At 43.9% G+C, this 19,027-nt stretch overlaps 1 protein-coding gene across 2 annotated transcripts in view; it reads right to left on the bottom strand.

The window, feature by feature from the left end:
• LOC118369478 (anthrax toxin receptor 1-like) overlaps window positions 1-19,027 on the bottom strand; it is a 53,737-nt gene that overhangs the window by 32,922 nt on the left and 1,788 nt on the right. For both annotated transcript variants that reach the window (XM_052498320.1, XM_052498321.1), the window contains exons 2-10: window positions 17,020-17,091; window positions 16,818-16,889; window positions 16,554-16,635; window positions 16,420-16,450; window positions 16,205-16,278; window positions 13,763-13,831; window positions 13,546-13,626; window positions 13,263-13,323; window positions 706-804 (exon numbers count right to left, since the gene is read on the bottom strand). In XM_052498320.1, coding sequence (XP_052354280.1) covers window positions 706-804; window positions 13,263-13,323; window positions 13,546-13,626; window positions 13,763-13,831; window positions 16,205-16,278; window positions 16,420-16,450; window positions 16,554-16,635; window positions 16,818-16,889; window positions 17,020-17,091 — 641 coding nt within the window. The remainder of the gene's footprint in view (window positions 1-705; window positions 805-13,262; window positions 13,324-13,545; window positions 13,627-13,762; window positions 13,832-16,204; window positions 16,279-16,419; window positions 16,451-16,553; window positions 16,636-16,817; window positions 16,890-17,019; window positions 17,092-19,027) is intronic.

Raw genomic sequence — 19,027 nt, forward strand, 5'->3', positions numbered from 1 at the left:
CTCAACCCCAGAAGCCAGCTGCACCAATGTGTCGGAGGAAACACCGTACAACTGGCGACCAAAGTCAGCGTGTACGCGGCCGGCCCACCACAAGGAGTAGCTAGAGCACAATGGGACAAGAACATCCTGGCTGGCCAAACCCTCCCCTAACCCGGACGACGCTGGGCCAATTGTGTGCCATCTCATGGGTCTCCCGGTCACGGCCGGCTGCGACACAGCCCGGGATCAGACCCGGGTCTGTAGTGACACCTTAGACTGCTGCGCCAGTTGGTAGGCCCATACCCATTGATTCTTAAATAATATAAATTATAAATGCCTCATGAGCTTAGTTCAACTTTCGTAACCCATCAGAACCCAAACTATAAGCTTGTTTTACTCCAATGTTTGCATTAACAAACACTGTATAGCCTGAAAACATGGTTTAAACTATAATTGGATGGTCAGTCCATGGCTTTGTCTATGAATTTGAGAGTGGTTACATTTCTCCAGGGCCATCCCTCAGCTTTTTACCCAAACAGAGGAGCAGTGACCACTTGTTTCAACTGTGTACTGTAGCTTTCATGTTGCAAATAAACACAGAAAACATGTGTGTGTGAGCATTTGCGTGTGTGAGAGAGAGATTCATCAGACATTTTCTTAGTATATAATTATAGACAAAATGATGTCCCCATTTCTTACATAAACATCTATGTTTGTGTGTCTCACCCAGAGTGTGTGTGTCGTTGAGTTTGAAGCTACAGAGGACCTGGTCGGTGTTTCTGGCGTGGAGAAAACCGTTCCCTCGAACTACCACCTGAAACGACTCTGAGAGAAAGAAACAGAAATGGTAAGAACCATGTATCTCCAACCATTCAACGTTATTTGAGCGCATTATGCTTTTCTAGCAAAGTAGTCTCGTGAAAATTTGTTTTGAAAAATATGACCGTGAGGATGGCAGCAGCACTTCTCTGCCACTTCTCTGCCTTTGTCTCATGTGGCCCTGTTTTACATTAGAAAGTGTTCACAGCCTGAGGCCTTGTGTGTGTGTGAGTGTGAGTGTGAGTGTGAGTGTGAGTGTGAGTGTGTGTGTGTGTGTGTGTGTGTGTGTGTGTGTGTGTGTGTGTGTGTGTGTGTGTGTGTGTGTGCGTGCGTGCGTGTGCGCGCGGGGCTCTTTGCCTGCTCTCTTATGTGCTCCATGCTTAACCTTTCAGGAAGACTCAACTCAAGCTGGAGAAAAACAACCAGCATATGCTTCACTGGTGCTAACGTTGTGTGTGTGCTGATGTGCGTGGTGCGTGTGTGTACAGGCATATGCTCCACTGGTGCTAATGCTAAAAGTGCTGCTGTTCACAAATCTCTGCCTGCACAGCCGGGAGGGTTTTGAGTGACTGTATGTGTGTGTGGACAGGAATATGTGTGTGTGTGACTCTGACCTTTCGGTCCCCCCAGGCACCACTAAAGCGCATTGATGGAAGCTAACCAGCATATGCTGGAATGTGAGTGTGTGTGTCAGTGTGTGTATGTGTGTACAGCGTTTGTTGTAGAGAGGGGAGGGGGGAAACGCTCGCTTAGAAAGCGGTCGACAGGGTTACCAGCGGAAACAGAGTAGATCTGACCTTACCTATGACATCAACTGTGTGTGTGTGTGTGTGTGTGTGTGTGTGTGTGTGTGTGTGTGTGTGTGTGTGTGTGTGTGTGTGTGTGTGTGTGTGTGTGTGTGTGTGTGTGTGTGTGTGTGTGTGTGTGTGTGTGTGTGTGTGTGTGTGTGTGTAATTCCACCATGCACGTTTGTGTGTGATCTTTGCTGTGCACTGAGGCATATTCTAGCCTCATCCCTTCTTAATAGAAATGAACCTTCGCCACACCTTTAACATTTAAAGCTACAGAAAGTGTACAATTCACTGGATAAAAACATCACGGTGTGTGTGTTCCCCACAAGAGAAAAAGCGTGTTTCAAAAAGGTCAAGGCAACTAAGGTAAAACATTGTCACTCTCGCTGAAATGCCACCAATACATCATAATTAGTTATGTTGCTGTATTGAAGTGAATGTCATGTTCAGCACTAATGTAAAAACAAAGTCCTTCATGTTCTTCATGTTGTGATATTTAGTGCTACATTTGAAGATGTTCTGCTCTTTCTCTCACTGTTGGTCACATTTGCGTTTGCCTGTGACGCTGAGAGCTGTATTCATTGGCTGTATCTAGTGCATGTGTGTGTGTGTGTGCGTGCTGTTTCAGTTTCAAGTTTTAATGTCACATGAACAAGTAAAGTGAAATGCCTTTCTTGCTAGCTCAAAACCCAACAATGCCGTTATAAATATCAATGTAGTACTAAAAATAATCGATAACTCAATATATCCCCAAGCAAACGTGAAAGCGTGAGCGGTCAGTTATATACGACAGCGGACCAATCTGTGGGTAAAGCGACGCTGCGACTTGAACCCAACAAGCCATAGCTTCCCTTAGAGGAAAAGACGAAGAACAACTTGGAGATACAAATTAGAGCAATGAACAGATAAAGTATATCCAGGAAATGTCCAGGCTCAGGAGAAGAACCAGATGCAGACAGCTTCGAAGTAACAAGTTTATTTTAAAAAACAGGGGGTCAGGCAAAAGACAGGTCAAGGGCAGGCAGAGGTCAGTAGTCCAGGGTGGTGTGACCAGGTACAGAACAGCAGTCAGGCTCAGGGTCAGGGCAAGCAGAGGTCAGTAATCCAGGGTGGTGTGACCAGGTACAGAACAGCAGTCAGGCTCAGGGTCAGGGCAGGCAGAGGTCAGTAATCCAGGGTGGTGTGACCAGGTACAGAACAGCAGTCAGGCTCAGGGTCAGGGCAGGCAGAGGTCAGTAATCCAGGGTGGTGTGACCAGGTACAGAACAGCAGTCAGGCTCAGGGTCTGGGCAGGCAGAGGTCAGTAATCCAGGGTGGTGTGACCAGGTACAGAACAGCAGTCAGGCTCAGGGTCAGGGCAGGCAGAGGTCAGTAATCCAGGGTGATGTGACCAGGTACAGAACAGCAGTCAGGCTCAGGGTCAGGGCAGGCAGAGGTCAGTAATCCAGGGTGGTGTGACCAGGTACAGAACAGCAGTCAGGCTCAGGGTCTGGGCAGGCAGAGGTCAGTAATCCAGGGTGGTGTGACAAGGTACAGAACTACAAGCAAGGGGCATGGATGAACAGGACAACAAAATTGGCCTTCTGGAAGCAAATGTGCAAACTTTAGAAGATGAACTGCACCAGCAAGTAAACAGAATGTGACCAAACAACATGAGAATATTGTCTCTACCGGAAGACAAGGAAAAAGGAGACCTTTCCAGCTACGTGATCAAGCCGATTTCAGAGGAGCTTGGCGTAGATGTATCACCAGAGGATCTGCAGCGGCAAATACCCTTGCATGTCAATCTTTAAGCTGTGGAACTATTAAACCAAACTCAACATTCTGAAGGCACAAGGGAAAAGGGGACCTGTCTGCTAAGCTGAGGAAAAAACGCACGCAATTTATTCCGATCAGGCAGTCATTGGAGGAAAAAGTCTCAACTCTGATTCCTGGCAGTGCAGTGGGTATGGAAGGGAACACAGAGGATGGAGGGCACAAGTGCCAATGAAGCCCTGAACAGGCTAGAGGAAACCTTTCCAGGGGAAAGAGAGCCCAATGCCCTAAAAAGAAGTGGAGAAAGGTGATCAGCACACTACGCTACATACAGTGATGCACAAGACCAGCTTATCTTATGTTGAGACTATATCATTTCCCCCTCCCCCCAACACAACCTTGAATCTATTGTCCCCGAGTACCTGTTCTTCTCTAGGAAGTAACAGTAGAATTAGCCATTGGCAATGAGATACATAGACACAGAAAAGACAATAGAAAATAGGAAATATAGCATGTATGTCAATAATTGTCAATAACTGTTCAATGAATGGGTGTGTAATGTGTGGGCGAGAGGGTGTGAGTAGATGTGTGTATGTAGCTGTGCTTTTGAATTGTAGAGTGAAGGAGGGGGAATATGAACAAGTGTACGGGGGGATGGAGAGAATGGGTGTGCGGAAGCATAGGATAAATGTTGTTTGTGAATGAAGGAGAATGGATAAGTAAGTAGTTGTATGGAGGGGTATAAATGGGTCTGAGAAGACGGGAGGGGGAAAAGATGGGAGGTTGGGATAAACTTGGCCTGGATGGGTAAGGGTGGTAAAGAATGGGATGGTGGGACAAGGTTGGCTTGGGTGGGCAAGGGTGAGTAAAGATTGGAGGTTGGGATAAGATGGGCGTGGGTGGTGTAGATGGGGGAGAACTGGGAGGGGTGGTGGAGAGGGATGGATTTGGTTTGGGAGAGAGAAAAGGAAGGCAGGGTAGCCTAGTGGTTAGAGCGTTGGACTAGTAACCGAAAGGTTGCAAGTTCGAATCCCCGAGCTGACAAGGTACAAATCTGTTGTTCTGCCCCTGAACAGGCAGTTAACCCACTGTTCCTAGGCTGTCATTGAAAATAAGAATTTGTTCTTAACTGACTTGCCTAGTTAAATAAAGGTAAAAGGGACTTCATTATTTTACAATGTCATTTTATTTTTAGGATCTCTCTATGCTTTTCTCTGTTCACCTTTCCCTCAATCCTGACTAGTCTCCCAGTCCCTGCCGCTGAAAAACATCTTCACAGTATGATGCTGCCACCACCATGCTTCACCGTAGGGATGGTGCCAGGTTTCCTCCAGACGTGACGCTTGGCATTCAGGCCAAAGAATTCAATATTGGTTTCATCAGATCAGAGAATCTTGTTTCTCATGGTCTGAGAGTCTTTAGGTGCCTTTTGGCAAACTTCAAGCGGGTTGTCATGTGACTTTTACTGAAGAGAGTCTGGCCACTCGACCATAAAGGAATGATTGGTGGAGTGCTCCAGAGATGTGGATTAGTGGAGTGCTCCTTCTGTAAGGTTCTCCCATCTCCACAGAGGAACTCTGGAGCTCTGTCAGAGTGACCATCGGGTTCTTGGTCACCTCCCCCGATTGCTCAATTTGGCCGGGCGGCCAGCTCTAGGAAGAGTCTTAGTTGTTCCAAACTTATTCCATTTATGAATGGATGCCACTGTGTTCTTGGGGACCTTCAATGCTGCAGAAATGTTCTGGTACCCTTCCCCAGATCTGTGCCTCGACACAATATTGTCTCGGAGCTCTACGAACAATTCCTTCGACCTCATGGCTGTGTTTTTTCTCAGATATGCACTGTCAACTGTGTGACCTTACATAGACAGTTGTGTGCCCTTCCAAATCATATCCAATCAATTGAATTTACCACAGGTGGCCTCCAATCAAGTTGTAGAAACATCTCAAGGATGATCAATGGAAACAGGATGCACCTGAGCTCAATTTCGAGTCTCATAGCAAAGGGACTGAATACTTATGCAAATAAAGTAATTTTATATTTTATTTTAATACATTTGCAAAAAAAATGAAACACCTGTTTTTGCTTTGTCGTTATCCACTGTAAATGTCCTAAAGCAAAGAAATATTTGCACAAATAATACATTATCTGATCAAATTGCTTAGAAAAGGGCACAAGAGATGAATGTTTTCTCTCCCCCTTCTGCCTACACTAGCAATTGAACTGTTTGCAGAAATAATTAGACATGACCCAAACGTAACAGGTATCAGGATTAATAAACATGAATATAAACTAAACTTATTTGCAGATGATCTCCTGATATACCTGACCAATATTGAAAACGCAATGCCCTCCTTGCTAAAAAAGTATTTTCAGAATACTTCAACATTTCAAGATATAAAATGTATGCAGAAAAGAAACAGAATAATGGCAATAGGAAAAAGATGATTTACAGCAATCCTTTAAATGGACCACAAAAAATATCAAAAATTTAGGATGCTTAATGAGTGACAACAAACAACATATATGTAAAGATAACTTATCCCCATTATTCATATGAAAGCAGATCTAATTAAATGGATCAATCGTCCCATAAATTTAACAGATAGAATACACTTCTACAGAAGGACATAGTTCCCAAATGTTTTATACTTATTGTCGGTAATACCACCTACCCCAACGAAGACACTCTTTAAAATCTATACTCGCTCATAACAGACATTATATAGGCAATTCAAACTCAGAATAAAAAGGAAAGATTTACATCTTCTTAAGTCTTATGGTGGTTTTAACCATCCAGACTTGGATTGTATCAATTTCGCCTCCCAGGGCGATTTACTTGCGATATATTAAATGCTTTAAAGAGGAACAATGGGTAAATATTGAAGATTCGCCTGCTCATCCCCAGAATCTTTGTGTGTCTATTTTTGGAGGATAAACCTAAGAATATGAACAAGAAAGGAAGAAATTGTAAAGTATTCTACGAGAACCAATGAAACTTCCTAGAAACACAACACTATGGAATATTCCTTGGATTGTTTTTCATTGAGCTGTCGTCAATGAACAGCATTCTCACGTACAGTTGAAGTCAGAAGTTTACACACAGTTCGGTTGGAGTCATTAAAACTTGTTTTTCAACCACTCCGCAAATTTCTTGTTAACAAACTATAGTTTTGGCAAGTCGTTTAGGACATCTACTTTGTGCATGACGCAAGTCATTTTTACAACAATAGTTGACAGACAGATTATTTCACTTATAATTCACTGTATCACAATTTCAGTGGGTCAGAAGTTTACGTACACTAAGTTTACTGTGCCTTTAAAAGCTTGGAACATTCAGGAAAATTATGTCATGGCCTTAGAAGCTTCTGATAGGCTAATTGACATAATTTGAGTCAATTGGAGGTGTACCCGTGCATGTATTTCAAGGCCTACATTCACACTCAGTGCCTCTTTGCTTGACATCATTGGAAATTCGAAAGAAATCAGCCAAGACCTCATAAAAAAATGGTAGACCACAAATCTGGTTCATCCTTGGGAGCAATTTCCAAACGCCTGAAGGTACCACATTCATCTGTACAAACAATAGTACGCAAGTATAAACACCATTGCACCACGCAGCCATCATACCGCTCAGGAAGGAGAAGCGTTCTGTCTCCGAGAGATGAACGTACTTTTGGGCGAAAAGTGCAAAACAATCCCAGAACAACAGCAAAGGACCTTGTGAAGATGCTGGAGGAAACAGGTAAAAAAGTATCTATATCCACAGTAAAACGAGTCCTATATCGACATAACCTGAAAGGCCGCTCAGCAAGGAAGAAGCCACTGCACCAAAACCGCAACAAAAAAGCCAGACTACGGTTTGCAACTGCACATGGGGACAAAGATTACACTTTTTGGAGAAATGTCCTCTGGTCTGATTAAATAGAAATATAACTGTTTGGCCATAATGACCATCGTTATGTTTGGCGGAAAAAGGGGGAGGCTTGCAAGCCGAAAAACACCATCCCAACCATGAGGCACAGGGATGGCAGCATCATGTTGTGGGGGTGCTTTGCTGCAGGAGGGACTGGTGCACTTCACAAAATAGATGATGAAATAGGCAAATTAGGAAAATTATATGGATATATTGAAGCAACATCTCAAGACATCAGTCAGGAAGTTAAAGCTTGGTCGTAAATGGGTCTTCCAAATGGACAATGACCACAAGCATACTTCCAAAGTTGTGGCAAAATGGCTTAAGGACAACAAAGTCAAGGTATTGGAGTGGCCATCACAAAGTCCTGACCTCAATCCTATAGAAAATGTGTGGGCAGAACTGAAAAAGTGTGTGCGAGCAAGGAGGCCTACAAACCTGTCTCAGTTACACCAGCTCTGTCAGGAGGAATGGGCCAAAATTCACCCAACTTATTGTTGGAAGCTTGTGGAAGTCTACCCAAAACATTTGACCCAAGTTAAACAATTTAAAGGCAATGCTACCAACTACTAATTGAGTGTATGTAAACTTCTGACCCACTGGGAATGTGATGAAAGAAACATAAGCTGAAATAAATACTATTATTCTGACATTTCACATTCTTAAAATAAAGTGGTGATCCTAACTTTTACTAGGATTAAATGTCAGGCATTGTGAAAAACTGAGTTAAAATGTATTTGGCTAAGGTGTATGTCAACTTCCGACTTCAACTGTAGGTGTTCCTCTCATCTAGGTGGGTGAGGGCAGTGTGGAGTGCAATTGAGATGGCGTCGTCTGTGGATCTGTTCGGGCGGCATGAAAACTTTAATGGGACTAGGGGGTCTGGGATGATGGAGTTGATGTGTGCCATAACCAGCTTTTCAAAGAGGTTGAAAATGACTGTGAATATGCCTGTTAGCTTTGAAAAAATATATATATTATGACTCTGTGGAGGTCATAGCGGGACTTCTTGTACTTGTTGTCCTCAGCTGTAGCCTTAGGGTTGTCTGTGACAGCCCTGTGTGCGGTAGCCCTGTCCTTTGGTTTAGCGCCAACCTCTGTTAACCATGGCTTTTGATTGGTGAAGCAGCTGTGGGGACAACGTCTCCGGCGTCATTTCTAATGACGCCGGTGGCAGAGGTGGCTAGCTCGTCGATGTTATCGGTGGAGTCTCTGAACTTGTTCCAATCAGCGCTAGCAAAGCAGTCCAGCAGCATAATCTCTGATTCTCAACGGAGCGAGTCACATGTATTTCCCGTTTGACATTCTGCGAGTAAACAGGAAGCAGGAGTACGGAGTCATGATCTGATTTGCTGACTGGGGGACGAGGGAGAGCCTTGTATTCTTGCTTGTGGGTAGAGTGGCAAAGGAGACGTATTGATGGAAGTTGGTACATGACGTGGCTTAATGATGCGGAATTAAAATAGCCAGCAACAAGGAAAGCAGCCTCCGGGTGCAAGTTTTCCTGATTGTTTATAGCATCTTAGTTTGTTAAGTGCTATCTTGTTATTTTTCTTTTCCTGAGGTAGAATGTCGCAGTAACAGCTGAAAAGACACTTGACAATCAGGTATCTTGTCCGAAAGCCATGTTTCAGAAAAGCAGAAAAGAAAAGCAGAGACTATTGCAGTTACAAAATCGGTAGCAAATCGGCGATCGGAGGTCATCCATGTTATTATCAGGTGACTGTATATTGGCCAATAGAATGGAGGGAAGCAGAGGCTAGTTTTCCCTTCGTCTACATCTAGCAAGTACTCCCCCTCTCTTGCCTCTATAACGCCGGCGTTTCCTCTTGGATAACCCAAGAATTGGGTCGGAATTACAAAAAAAGCCCAGTACAGATGAGTCGAAGCCGGAATTTAGGTAAATAACTGCCGATCTGATGTTCAAAAGTTCTTGTCAGTTATAAGAAACGATAGAGGATACATTTCGTGAAAATAATGTAACAATAAACGCCAAAAGAATCACAAAATAGCAAAGTTGGGTCAGAGTTCGAAAAACGGTGGCCAGTCAGTATGACGCCATCTTATAAGAGCGTCAGGGGCTTTGCGACTTGTCACTAGTGCTCTTGTCGCCTTGCGTGGCCAAAACTGTGTGTGTTGATAGGCCAGGGCTGTGTGTGTGTGTTTGCATGTGCGTGTCTGTGTTTGTAGGGGGATTTGGCATGTCCGATTGTGGCCACTTCAATCACGTTAGTGCGACGGGACAGTAATGGGGACGAGGGGTTGGGGGTACAGGGAAATGCGGACAGAAGGGGGAGGGAAGGGGGAGGGGGAGGCGGGGTGAGAGGTCAGATGTTAATGAAAGCAGCAATCTCTGCTGTCAGGTTAGATAGCAGGACCACCTCTCACTGGCCTGTGTGTGTGTGTGTGTGTGTGTGTGTGTGTGTGTGTGTGTGTGTGTGTGTGTGTGCTCAGTGCTGTCAGGTTAGATAGCGTGGCTGGCGTTCACTGTCCAATCTGATGGCCTGTTTGCAGGCAGTGCGGTCTGGTCACTTTATATCAGTGTGAGGGACGTGTGTGTGTATGCTGGTTAAAAGAGCGTCTGGTTGTGCTTGTGTGTGGACTGGAAGAACGTCTATGTGTGTTTGTGTGTTAGTATGTATGTGTGTTTGCTGCCATCATTGTGCGCTGGGATCATGGCAGGAGGAGAGATCCATATAGACAGTTAAACCTTATCTAAATCATGAAGCGACTGTAGCACTAACTTACGTTTCCTGTGCAATTTTGTTATCTCATCTCATAACCTTTTTTGGTTAGGCTTCATGGTGAAAAACTGCCCCAGTCCTTCTCTACCCTCATCTTATCATTCATAACAGCATCCGGACTAGGGCATTTTCTGTCCTGGAAAAATACTTTCATATTGCCTCAGTATGTTCCCATGTTTATCACCACCCTCGTTAAGAATGACTCTGTCACACCGTAATATGAAAACGTATTTTCAATTAATACCAGAGTATATCTTAATTGAAAATGCATTAAAACTTTTACACATTTATATTGTATTTTTTTAAATAAATGTTTTATTTATTTAACCTTTATTTAACTAGGCAAGTCAGTTAAGAACAAATTCTTATTTACAATGACGGCTTACCCTGGCCAAACCCTAACCTGGACGACGCTGGGCCAATTGTGTGCCGCCCTATGGGACTCCCAATCACGGCCGATACAGCCTGGAATCGAACCAGGGTCTGCAGTGAAGCCTCTATCATTGATTAGCAGTGCCTTAGACAGCTGTGTCATCTCAGATTAATGGACGGTGCTTGGATTATTGCAAACTTTAAAAAAGATTTAGTCCAGAGTTTCATCTAACGTCATCTGTGTATTAAAGACATCACATTTACATTTGCTGCTCTTGATTGACAACTTAACCTCTAAATCTACTTATTCTGTCTCTTAGTTCACTGACCATTACTGTTCTCATTATTCAAATAGTAAATTAGCCTGTTTGGGACATTTGGGGACAGGCTGACCAGGCAAGGACGTGCTGTTCCTGATCCTGATTAGCATATTATTATACAGACAAGTCTTTATGAAGGGTCTGTCTCTTTCTCTCACTCTCTCCCACTCCCATCTCTATCTTCCTCCCCCTCTCTCCCTCCCTGCCTCGCTCTTCCCTCTTTTCCTCTTTTCCTCTTGCACTTGGCCGTCTCTGTCTTCTCTTTTTGTATCTCTACCCCCACCCCCCCCCGCCCCCATTCTCTCATATTCCATAATGAACATTGATCATGTCTGGTGAACACTAATCCCTTCCGCTGGTTGCTGTAGAGACAGAACAGTAGGAGCACTCTGGTAAGTGAGTCCTAATAAGGTCATGTCAGCCCTCATCCATCCTGCTGGCTACACACACCAGACCACTCTCTCACTCACTCACACACACACACACACACACACACACACACACACACACACACACACACACACACGCACGCGCACACACGCACACACGCACATTTTCTTTCAGAGTGGCTACTTAAGGTATCAGACGTGGAAAACTAGGCCAAAGAGGCAGCCAGGCTTAAAGAAGCATAGCTAATTTCCTGACGCACACACACACACACACACACATGCTAATTTCTCAGGACAATACGCTCTCTGTCACTTCCTTGGTCATCATGGTTGGTCGGCCATGCGCTCACCTCACACACCGCATTATGATAATGTATTCTGATGACCACCACTCAGCTGGACCAGTGGGCCAGAACACATTCACTGTCAGGTGTCTGTCTTTGACAAATACCATCATCGGAAATGGCGAAATTCCATGTTTGATCCAAATAACTACAGCTCCATCAGAGAGTATTCCCACCTCTTGACTTTTTCCACATGTTGTTGTGTTACAGCTTGAATTTCAAATGGATTCAATTGAGATTTTGTGTCACAATACCCCATGCAGTCAGGGTGGAATCATGATTTTTTAGAACTTTGTACAAATGAATAGGAAATTAAAAGCTGAAATGTCTTGTGTCAAAAAGTATTCAACCCCTTTTTTATGGTGCGACTAAAAATGTGCTTATCAAGCCACATAATAAGTTGCATGGACTCACCCTGTGTGCAATAATAGTGTTTAACCTGATTTTTGAATGACTACCTCATCTCTGTACCCCGACACATACAATTATCTGCAAGGTCCCTCAGTTGAGCAGTGAATTTAAAAACACAGATTCAACCACAAAAGGTAGGTTTTCCAAAGCTTCGGAAAGAAGGCCACCTATTGGTAGATGGGTTTCAAAAAAGAAGACAATGAATATCCCTTTGAGCATGGTGAAGTTATTCATTACACTTTGGGTGGTGTGTCACCCGGTCACTACAAAAATACAGGCGTCCTTCCTAACTCAGTTCCCGGAGAGGAAGTTAACCGCTCAGGGATCTCACCACGAGGCCAATGGTGACTTTAAAACAGTTACAGAGTTGAATGGCTGTTATAGGAGTAAACTGAGGATGGATCAACAACATTGTAGTTACTCCACCATACTAATCTCCCCAAATGACAGAGTGAAATGGAGGTAGCCTGTACAGAATCTTGTTTGCAATAAGGCACTCAATTAAAACTGCAAAAAATGTGCCAAAGACATGAACTTTATGTCCTGAATACAAAGCGTTATGTTTGGGGCAAATCCAACACAACACATCACTGTGTACCACTCTTCATATTTTCAAGCATGGTGGTGGCTGCATCATGTTATGGGTATGCTTGTCATCGGCAAGAACTGGGAGTTTTTTTTAGGATAAAAAGAAACATAATAGAGCTCAGCACAGGCAAAATCCCAGAGGAAAACCTGGTTCAGTCTGCTTTACAACAGACACTGGGAGACAAATTCACCTTTCAGCAGGACAATAACTTAAAACACAATGCCAAATATATCCTGGAGTTCCTTACCAAGCTGACAGTGAATGTTCCTTAGTGGCCTAGTTTTGAATTAAATTGGCTTGCAAATCAATGGCAAGACTTGAAAATGGCTGTCTAGCGATGATCAACAACCAACCTGACAGAGCTTGAAGAATTTTAAAAAGAATAATGTGCAAATATTGTACTATGTGGTTATGAAAAACTCTTAGAAACTTACCCACAAAGACTCACAGCTGTAATCGCTGCCAAAGATGATTCTAACATCTATTGACTCACAGGTGTGAAATCTAAATGAGATATTTCTGAATAATTGTTGTTAATGATAAATTGAATCAATTCTGAATTAAGGCTGCAACACGACAAAATGTGGAATAAGTCAAGGGGTATGAATACTTTCTGAAGTCACAGTATTTATTTGAATCCACAAGTTGGCTTAATCTGGTTCTTTAAAGTTTTTCCTAAGAGACTCGTTAGCAGAACTAATATTTTCAGCCCAGTTTGACAGCAAAAGATCCATTGTGCATAGCTCATGGCACATTTCAAACGCATCTATAATGCATTATGAAGAGGGTATTCATAAGAAGTGTAACCCAACTTTGGTACGACCAGCTCTTACCTCCTGCACACACACTGGACGGTTCAGCAGCTAGAATCTCAATGCAGGACTTCTTAATGATCTGAGAGATGAAAACACAGAAGACATTTTGTCGTTGTGGGCAAGACATACTGTATATCTTGGGACTCTATCTACTGAGAGAATACATGCTAAAATAGTTATTTGACAACTATAACCTGATAGATACACATATTTCTATGGACCACTCAACCATTAATATGGTGTTGAATTCCTTGAAGTACCAAAAACTATCCTTTGATTCTGGTATAAATACCATACGTACCGAATTGATGATGCCCCTGAGGGCTTGGAAACCCCCCCAGACAGGGAATACATGCTCCAGGGTGTCTGCTATGGTAGCCAGCTATAGGACACACACACACACACACACACACACACACACACACACACACACACACACACAGAGAGGAGATGAAATTGTTGCATTGCAGATGATCACAGAATGGACTATTGAGTGTGTATTTATGAGTGTCAGTTACCTGCGTCTCATTAAACTCTTTGACTCCCACACAGTAAACTATGGCTCCAAGCGACCGTGCCCTCTGCGCCTGCATGGAGAAAACACACACCGTTTTGACAATCTGTTAACGCCAACTTTGATTTTATAGTAGGACGCTACTGACCTCTCGTTAATGAAGTGTCAAACTGCGTGTGCATGTTGCTCCAAACGTCAAGATATTTTGACGTGTTTGGAATGAAATATCACATTTTTAAGTTAAAAAAAAACCCACAACCCTCAGAGCTGGAGCTCATGGATTATGCACGGCCAGCACCCCCGTCCACAACGCATTAGCAAAACCCAAGCCTATTTGATGGTAATTGTACTTACCGTTTCCCTTGTATTTAGTGGATATAGGTCCTGCATGAGCTCCAGACGTTTTAGGCATATTAGGCACAAAGAAACAAGTTAAGACATTAATTCTGACTAGGTTAAGTTAGGGGTTACGGTTTGGGATACTGAAACAACTCCAAGGTTAACCTCAGTCATTCATTTCGATTGGTTAACAATTCCGGCATTCATTCTGATTGATTAAGTTAAGGATTAAGGTTTGGGATCGGGTTAATTAACTTCAGGTATTAATTCAGATTGGTTAAGGATTAAGGTTTAAGGTTTGAGATCGGGTTAATCACGGTTGACAACTCCATTGTGTCCTCCTCCCAGAGCGCTAAGAACCTTGGCGTGATCCTGGACAACACCCTGTCGTTCTCAACTAACATCAAGGCGGTGGCCCGTTCCTGTAGGTTCATGCTCTACAACATCCGCAACTCTGCAACTCGCTGTTGGCTGGGCTCCTGCCTGTGCCATTAAACCCCTACAACTCATCCAGAACGCCGCAGCCCGTCTGGTGTTCAACCTTCCCAAGTTCTTCACGTCACCCCGCTCCTCCGCTCTCCACTGGCTTCGGGCATTACAAGACCATGGTGCTTGCCTACGGAGCTGTGAGGGGAACGGCACCTCAGTACCTCCAGGCTCTGATCAGGCCCTACACCCAAACAATGGCACTGCGTTCATCCACCTCTGGCCTGCTCGCCTCCCTACCACTGAGGAAGTACAGTTCCCGCTCAGCCCAGTCAAAACTGTTCGCTGCTCTGGCTCCCCAATGGTGGAACACACTCCCTCACGACGCCAGGACAGCGGAGTCAATCACCACCTTCCGGAGACACCTGAAACCCCACCTCTTTAAGGAATACCTAGGATAGGATAAAGTAATCCTTCTCACCCCCTTAAAAGATTTAGATGCACTATTGTAAAGTGGCTGTTCCACTGGATGTCATAAGGTGAATGCACCAATTTGTAAGTCGCTCTGGATAAGAGCGTCTGCTAAATGACTTAAATGTAAATGTAATGTAAATGTAATTAACTTCAGGCACTAATTCAGATTGGTTAAGGATTAAGGTTTGAGATCGGGTTAATTAACTTCAGGCACTAATTCAGATTGGTTAAGGATTAAGGTTTGGGATCGGGTTAATTAACTTCAGGCACTAATTCAGATTGGTTAAGGATTAAGGTTTGGGATCGGGTTAATTAACTTCAGGCACTAATTCAGATTGGATAAGGATTAAGGTTTGGGATCGGGTTAATTAACTTCAGGCACTAATTCAGATTGGATAAGGATTAAGGTTTGGGATCGGGTTAATTAACTTCAGGCACCAATTCAGATTGGTTAAGGATTAAGGTTTGGGATCGGGTTAATTAACTTCAGGCACCAATTCAGATTGGTTAAGGATTAAGGTTTGGGATCGGGTTAATTAACTTCAGGCACCAATTCAGATTGGTTAAGGATTAAGGTTTGGGATCGGGTTAATTAACTTCAGGCACCAATTCAGATTGGTTAAGGATTAAGGTTTGGGATCGGGTTAATTAACTTCAGGCACCAATTCAGATTGGTTAAGGATTAAGGTTTGGGATCGGGTTAATTAACTTCAGGCACCAATTCAGATTGGTTAAGGATTAAGGTTTGGGATCGGGTTAATTAACTTCAGGCACCAATTCAGATTGGTTAAGGATTAAGGTTTGGGATCGGGTTAATTAACTTCAGGCACCAATTCAGATTGGTTAAGGATTAAGGTTTGGGATCGGGTTAATTAACTTCAGGCACCAATTCAGATTGGTTAAGGATTAAGGTTTGAGATAAGGTTAAAACAGAAGAACAACCATACGGTTCATTTGAGCTATTAACTAAGACTCGCCTTGCTAACTCATTGTGGATGGATGGTGCAGTGGTCTAAGCAGTAAGCCCCCACTCCATATACTGTGTGTTCAAACCCAGTTCTGGGTACTTATTTAGATTTTTTATTTTTTTTTTGCTCCTAGTGGACAATTTTTAAGATCTCTCCCGACATCCTGGGTACCTGCAAAAAAAAAACAACATACAATTTTGACTTGAATTGCAAGTGCTGTCTCTGGTGTGTGTACTCACCTCTCGTTGTGCAGTAGCAAACTGCCACTCATTCAGTTCTCCATCAGTCAGTGCAATGATCACACTGGCTGTCCCTTTAAAAGCAGATAACATCATATTTCCTCAATACCAGCCTGTGCATACAAATACATACTAACAGAGCCATGTCTGCAGAAATCTGTATAACACATACCCATACAAAACACACGTGCTCAGCATAGCACGCGGACACTTACCATGGTTCTCATAGTGTATCTGTTCGTTGGCCTGCAAAAATGGAACGATAGAGTATCGATGTCAAGCATTAAAACAGTATGGATACTATGAGTTAGTGAGTGAGAGGTGATATATCGAAGGGCGATAGTACTACCTTCTCCAGGCCAAGGTTCATGAAGGTGTCTCCTCCTGGTGCCTCCCTCCTCAGAGTGGTTAGACCTCTGTTAATGGACTCCCTGTGAAGGGAAGGAGAGGAATGACAGCTGATCAAATACAGTGGGGGAAGACTAAGAACACCAAGGGACACACAGTGGTAAGATACAGTGAGAGAGAGAGACCCCCCCCCCCTGAAGGGATTTGACAGGTAAAGTATTGACAAGGCGAAATTGTGACTGTACGACGGTGTGTAACTCAATACCTGCTCTCTGTCAGTTTCATGATGGTGGTTCCTCGAGTGGAGAAGACGATGAAGGACATCCGTAACATGGGGCTGTAGACAGACGGGGTTAGACAGTCCTGTCAGAGGCCTCTTTACGCAAGTGCAGGAGAGGACAAGGAAAGGGAGCCATTTGAGACCACAGAGACGCAGCTAAAGAGGCAAAGATCGTGAAAGATCCTACCTGAGGAACTTCTCAGCCAGCTGCTCCACGAAGGAGTAGATCTCTATCCAGTGATGTTTCACACTGCCAGATCTGAAGGAACAAAACAAACCTAACACTACAGCAATGTCCATTTGCCACATTTCTCTGTGCGTGAACGCTTAAACCACTGCACCACCACGTACGTGTGTAAAGCCTATGGTATAAGTGAAGAAAGAAAGTTTGCTTGTAAGTGTAGCGTACGTAAGCTACACAACTTTGGAATTGCAGAGCGCTAACAACCAGAATTCAACAGCAGCCAGTTGGATGAGCTCATTTCCCAGGGGGCTAACGCTAATAATGCTAATGAGGGCTAATTGCTGGTAATAATGCTGATGCTAAATGCTAATAATGCCAGGAGGCTGGGGGCTAGATGTTCCAGCAGGGAAAGTGGGGTGTTCTCCCTCTCTCCTCCCCCTGTCTCCCCCGTCTCCTCCCCCACAATGGCTGTCTGTATGAGGGGGAACAGATGGTCCTGGTGAGCAGGGCAAACCTAATAACAGGTTGGGGGTCCGGGGAATGAAAAGGCTGCTGTATGAACAACGGAGGGACACAGGGCTCACCTCTGCAGTGTGTGTGTGTGGGGGGGGTAAATGGGTGGGAAAGTTATAAATAGAGAGACTTTGTGTGTGTGTGCGTGTGCGTGTGCGTGTGTGTGTGTGTGTGTGTGTGTGTGTGTGTGTGTGTGTGTGTGTGTGTGTGTGTGTGTGTGTGTGTGCGTGTGCGTTAACACATTGCTGCCTCCTGGCATATTGGCATAAACTTCATGTTGAAAGTCCATCTCGTTATGTCTCTAGCTGTATTCAGTGTGTCTGTATGTATTTAACCAACCACACTAATTATAACCTCTAAGAGCGGTACAAGCGCTTTCATAAGTATGTCTACATCAGACATTACATAAAGATATATAATCTCAGTCAATGATGGGAGTCATTTCATGTAAACGATTCGTGTGTGTGTGTTGTGTGCGTGTGTGTGTAAACTCAAATATGCCGACTGTCTGGGACTCCTTTTCAGTCTGTTGCTCTGCTATGCTGTGTATATAACTGGAAAGTGACATTGTAATAGACACATCACAGTATACTTAGGTGCTGGGCCCAGAAACATAAAGGATCCTAAACAGGACCAAATCAAGGCCTTTCTACACATCACAGACAGTTAAAATACTTTAATACTTGAGGATTATTCTGAGGTCACTGCTTGGCATTTAAAAACCCCAGACAGCCAGACAACAACGTGGAGACACTGTACCAGAGGCTTGGTGGTGTGTGTGTGTGTGTGTGTGTGTGTGTGTGTGTGTGTGTGTGTGTGTGTGTGTGTGTGTGTGTGTGTGTGTGTGTGTGTGTGTGTGTGTGTGTGTGTGTGTGTGTGTGTGTGTGTGTGTGTGTGTGTGTGTGTGTGTGTGTGTGTGTGTGAGGCATGGCCATGCGTGGCAGCCCAGCCACCTCAGGCGTGTTTTAAACTTTCAGGATTAAAGGGTAACGTGTGAAGGCTGACTAACAGATGTTCGGAGTGGCACAACAATAGAAAAGGTTAAAAAAAAAAAGGCACAACAGGAGAAAGATATAAAAATGTTGACCAACACTGAAACCAGTGTGAGGAACTGCAGCTCGCCTGATGTGATGCTGAGGACGTGACTAACTGGGGTTTGAACTTGGGTCAATTGTATGTCACAAGACTGTCAGGGAGCTAACACAAGTTTTACACAGACAAATGTCTGTTCTCACACTTATTCTTTGTGATGAATACCAGTGTTGTACACCCTGTGGGGTGGTAGGTAACCTAGCAGTTGAGAGCGTTGGGCCAGTAAACGAAAGGTCACTGGTTTGAATCCCCGAGCCGACAAAGGTGAAAAATCTGCCGATGTGCCATTGAGCAAGGTACATAAACTTAGTTGATCGTGTAAGTCTGACGTAAATGTAAAATGTACACCTGTTAAATTCCCTGGAAGTCTATACACTACCTATATACAAGACCTCTCTCTGTTTCA

This window comes from Oncorhynchus keta, chromosome 36 (assembly GCF_023373465.1).
Source record: "Oncorhynchus keta strain PuntledgeMale-10-30-2019 chromosome 36, Oket_V2, whole genome shotgun sequence".
Taxonomy (NCBI): Eukaryota; Metazoa; Chordata; class Actinopteri; order Salmoniformes; family Salmonidae; genus Oncorhynchus; species Oncorhynchus keta.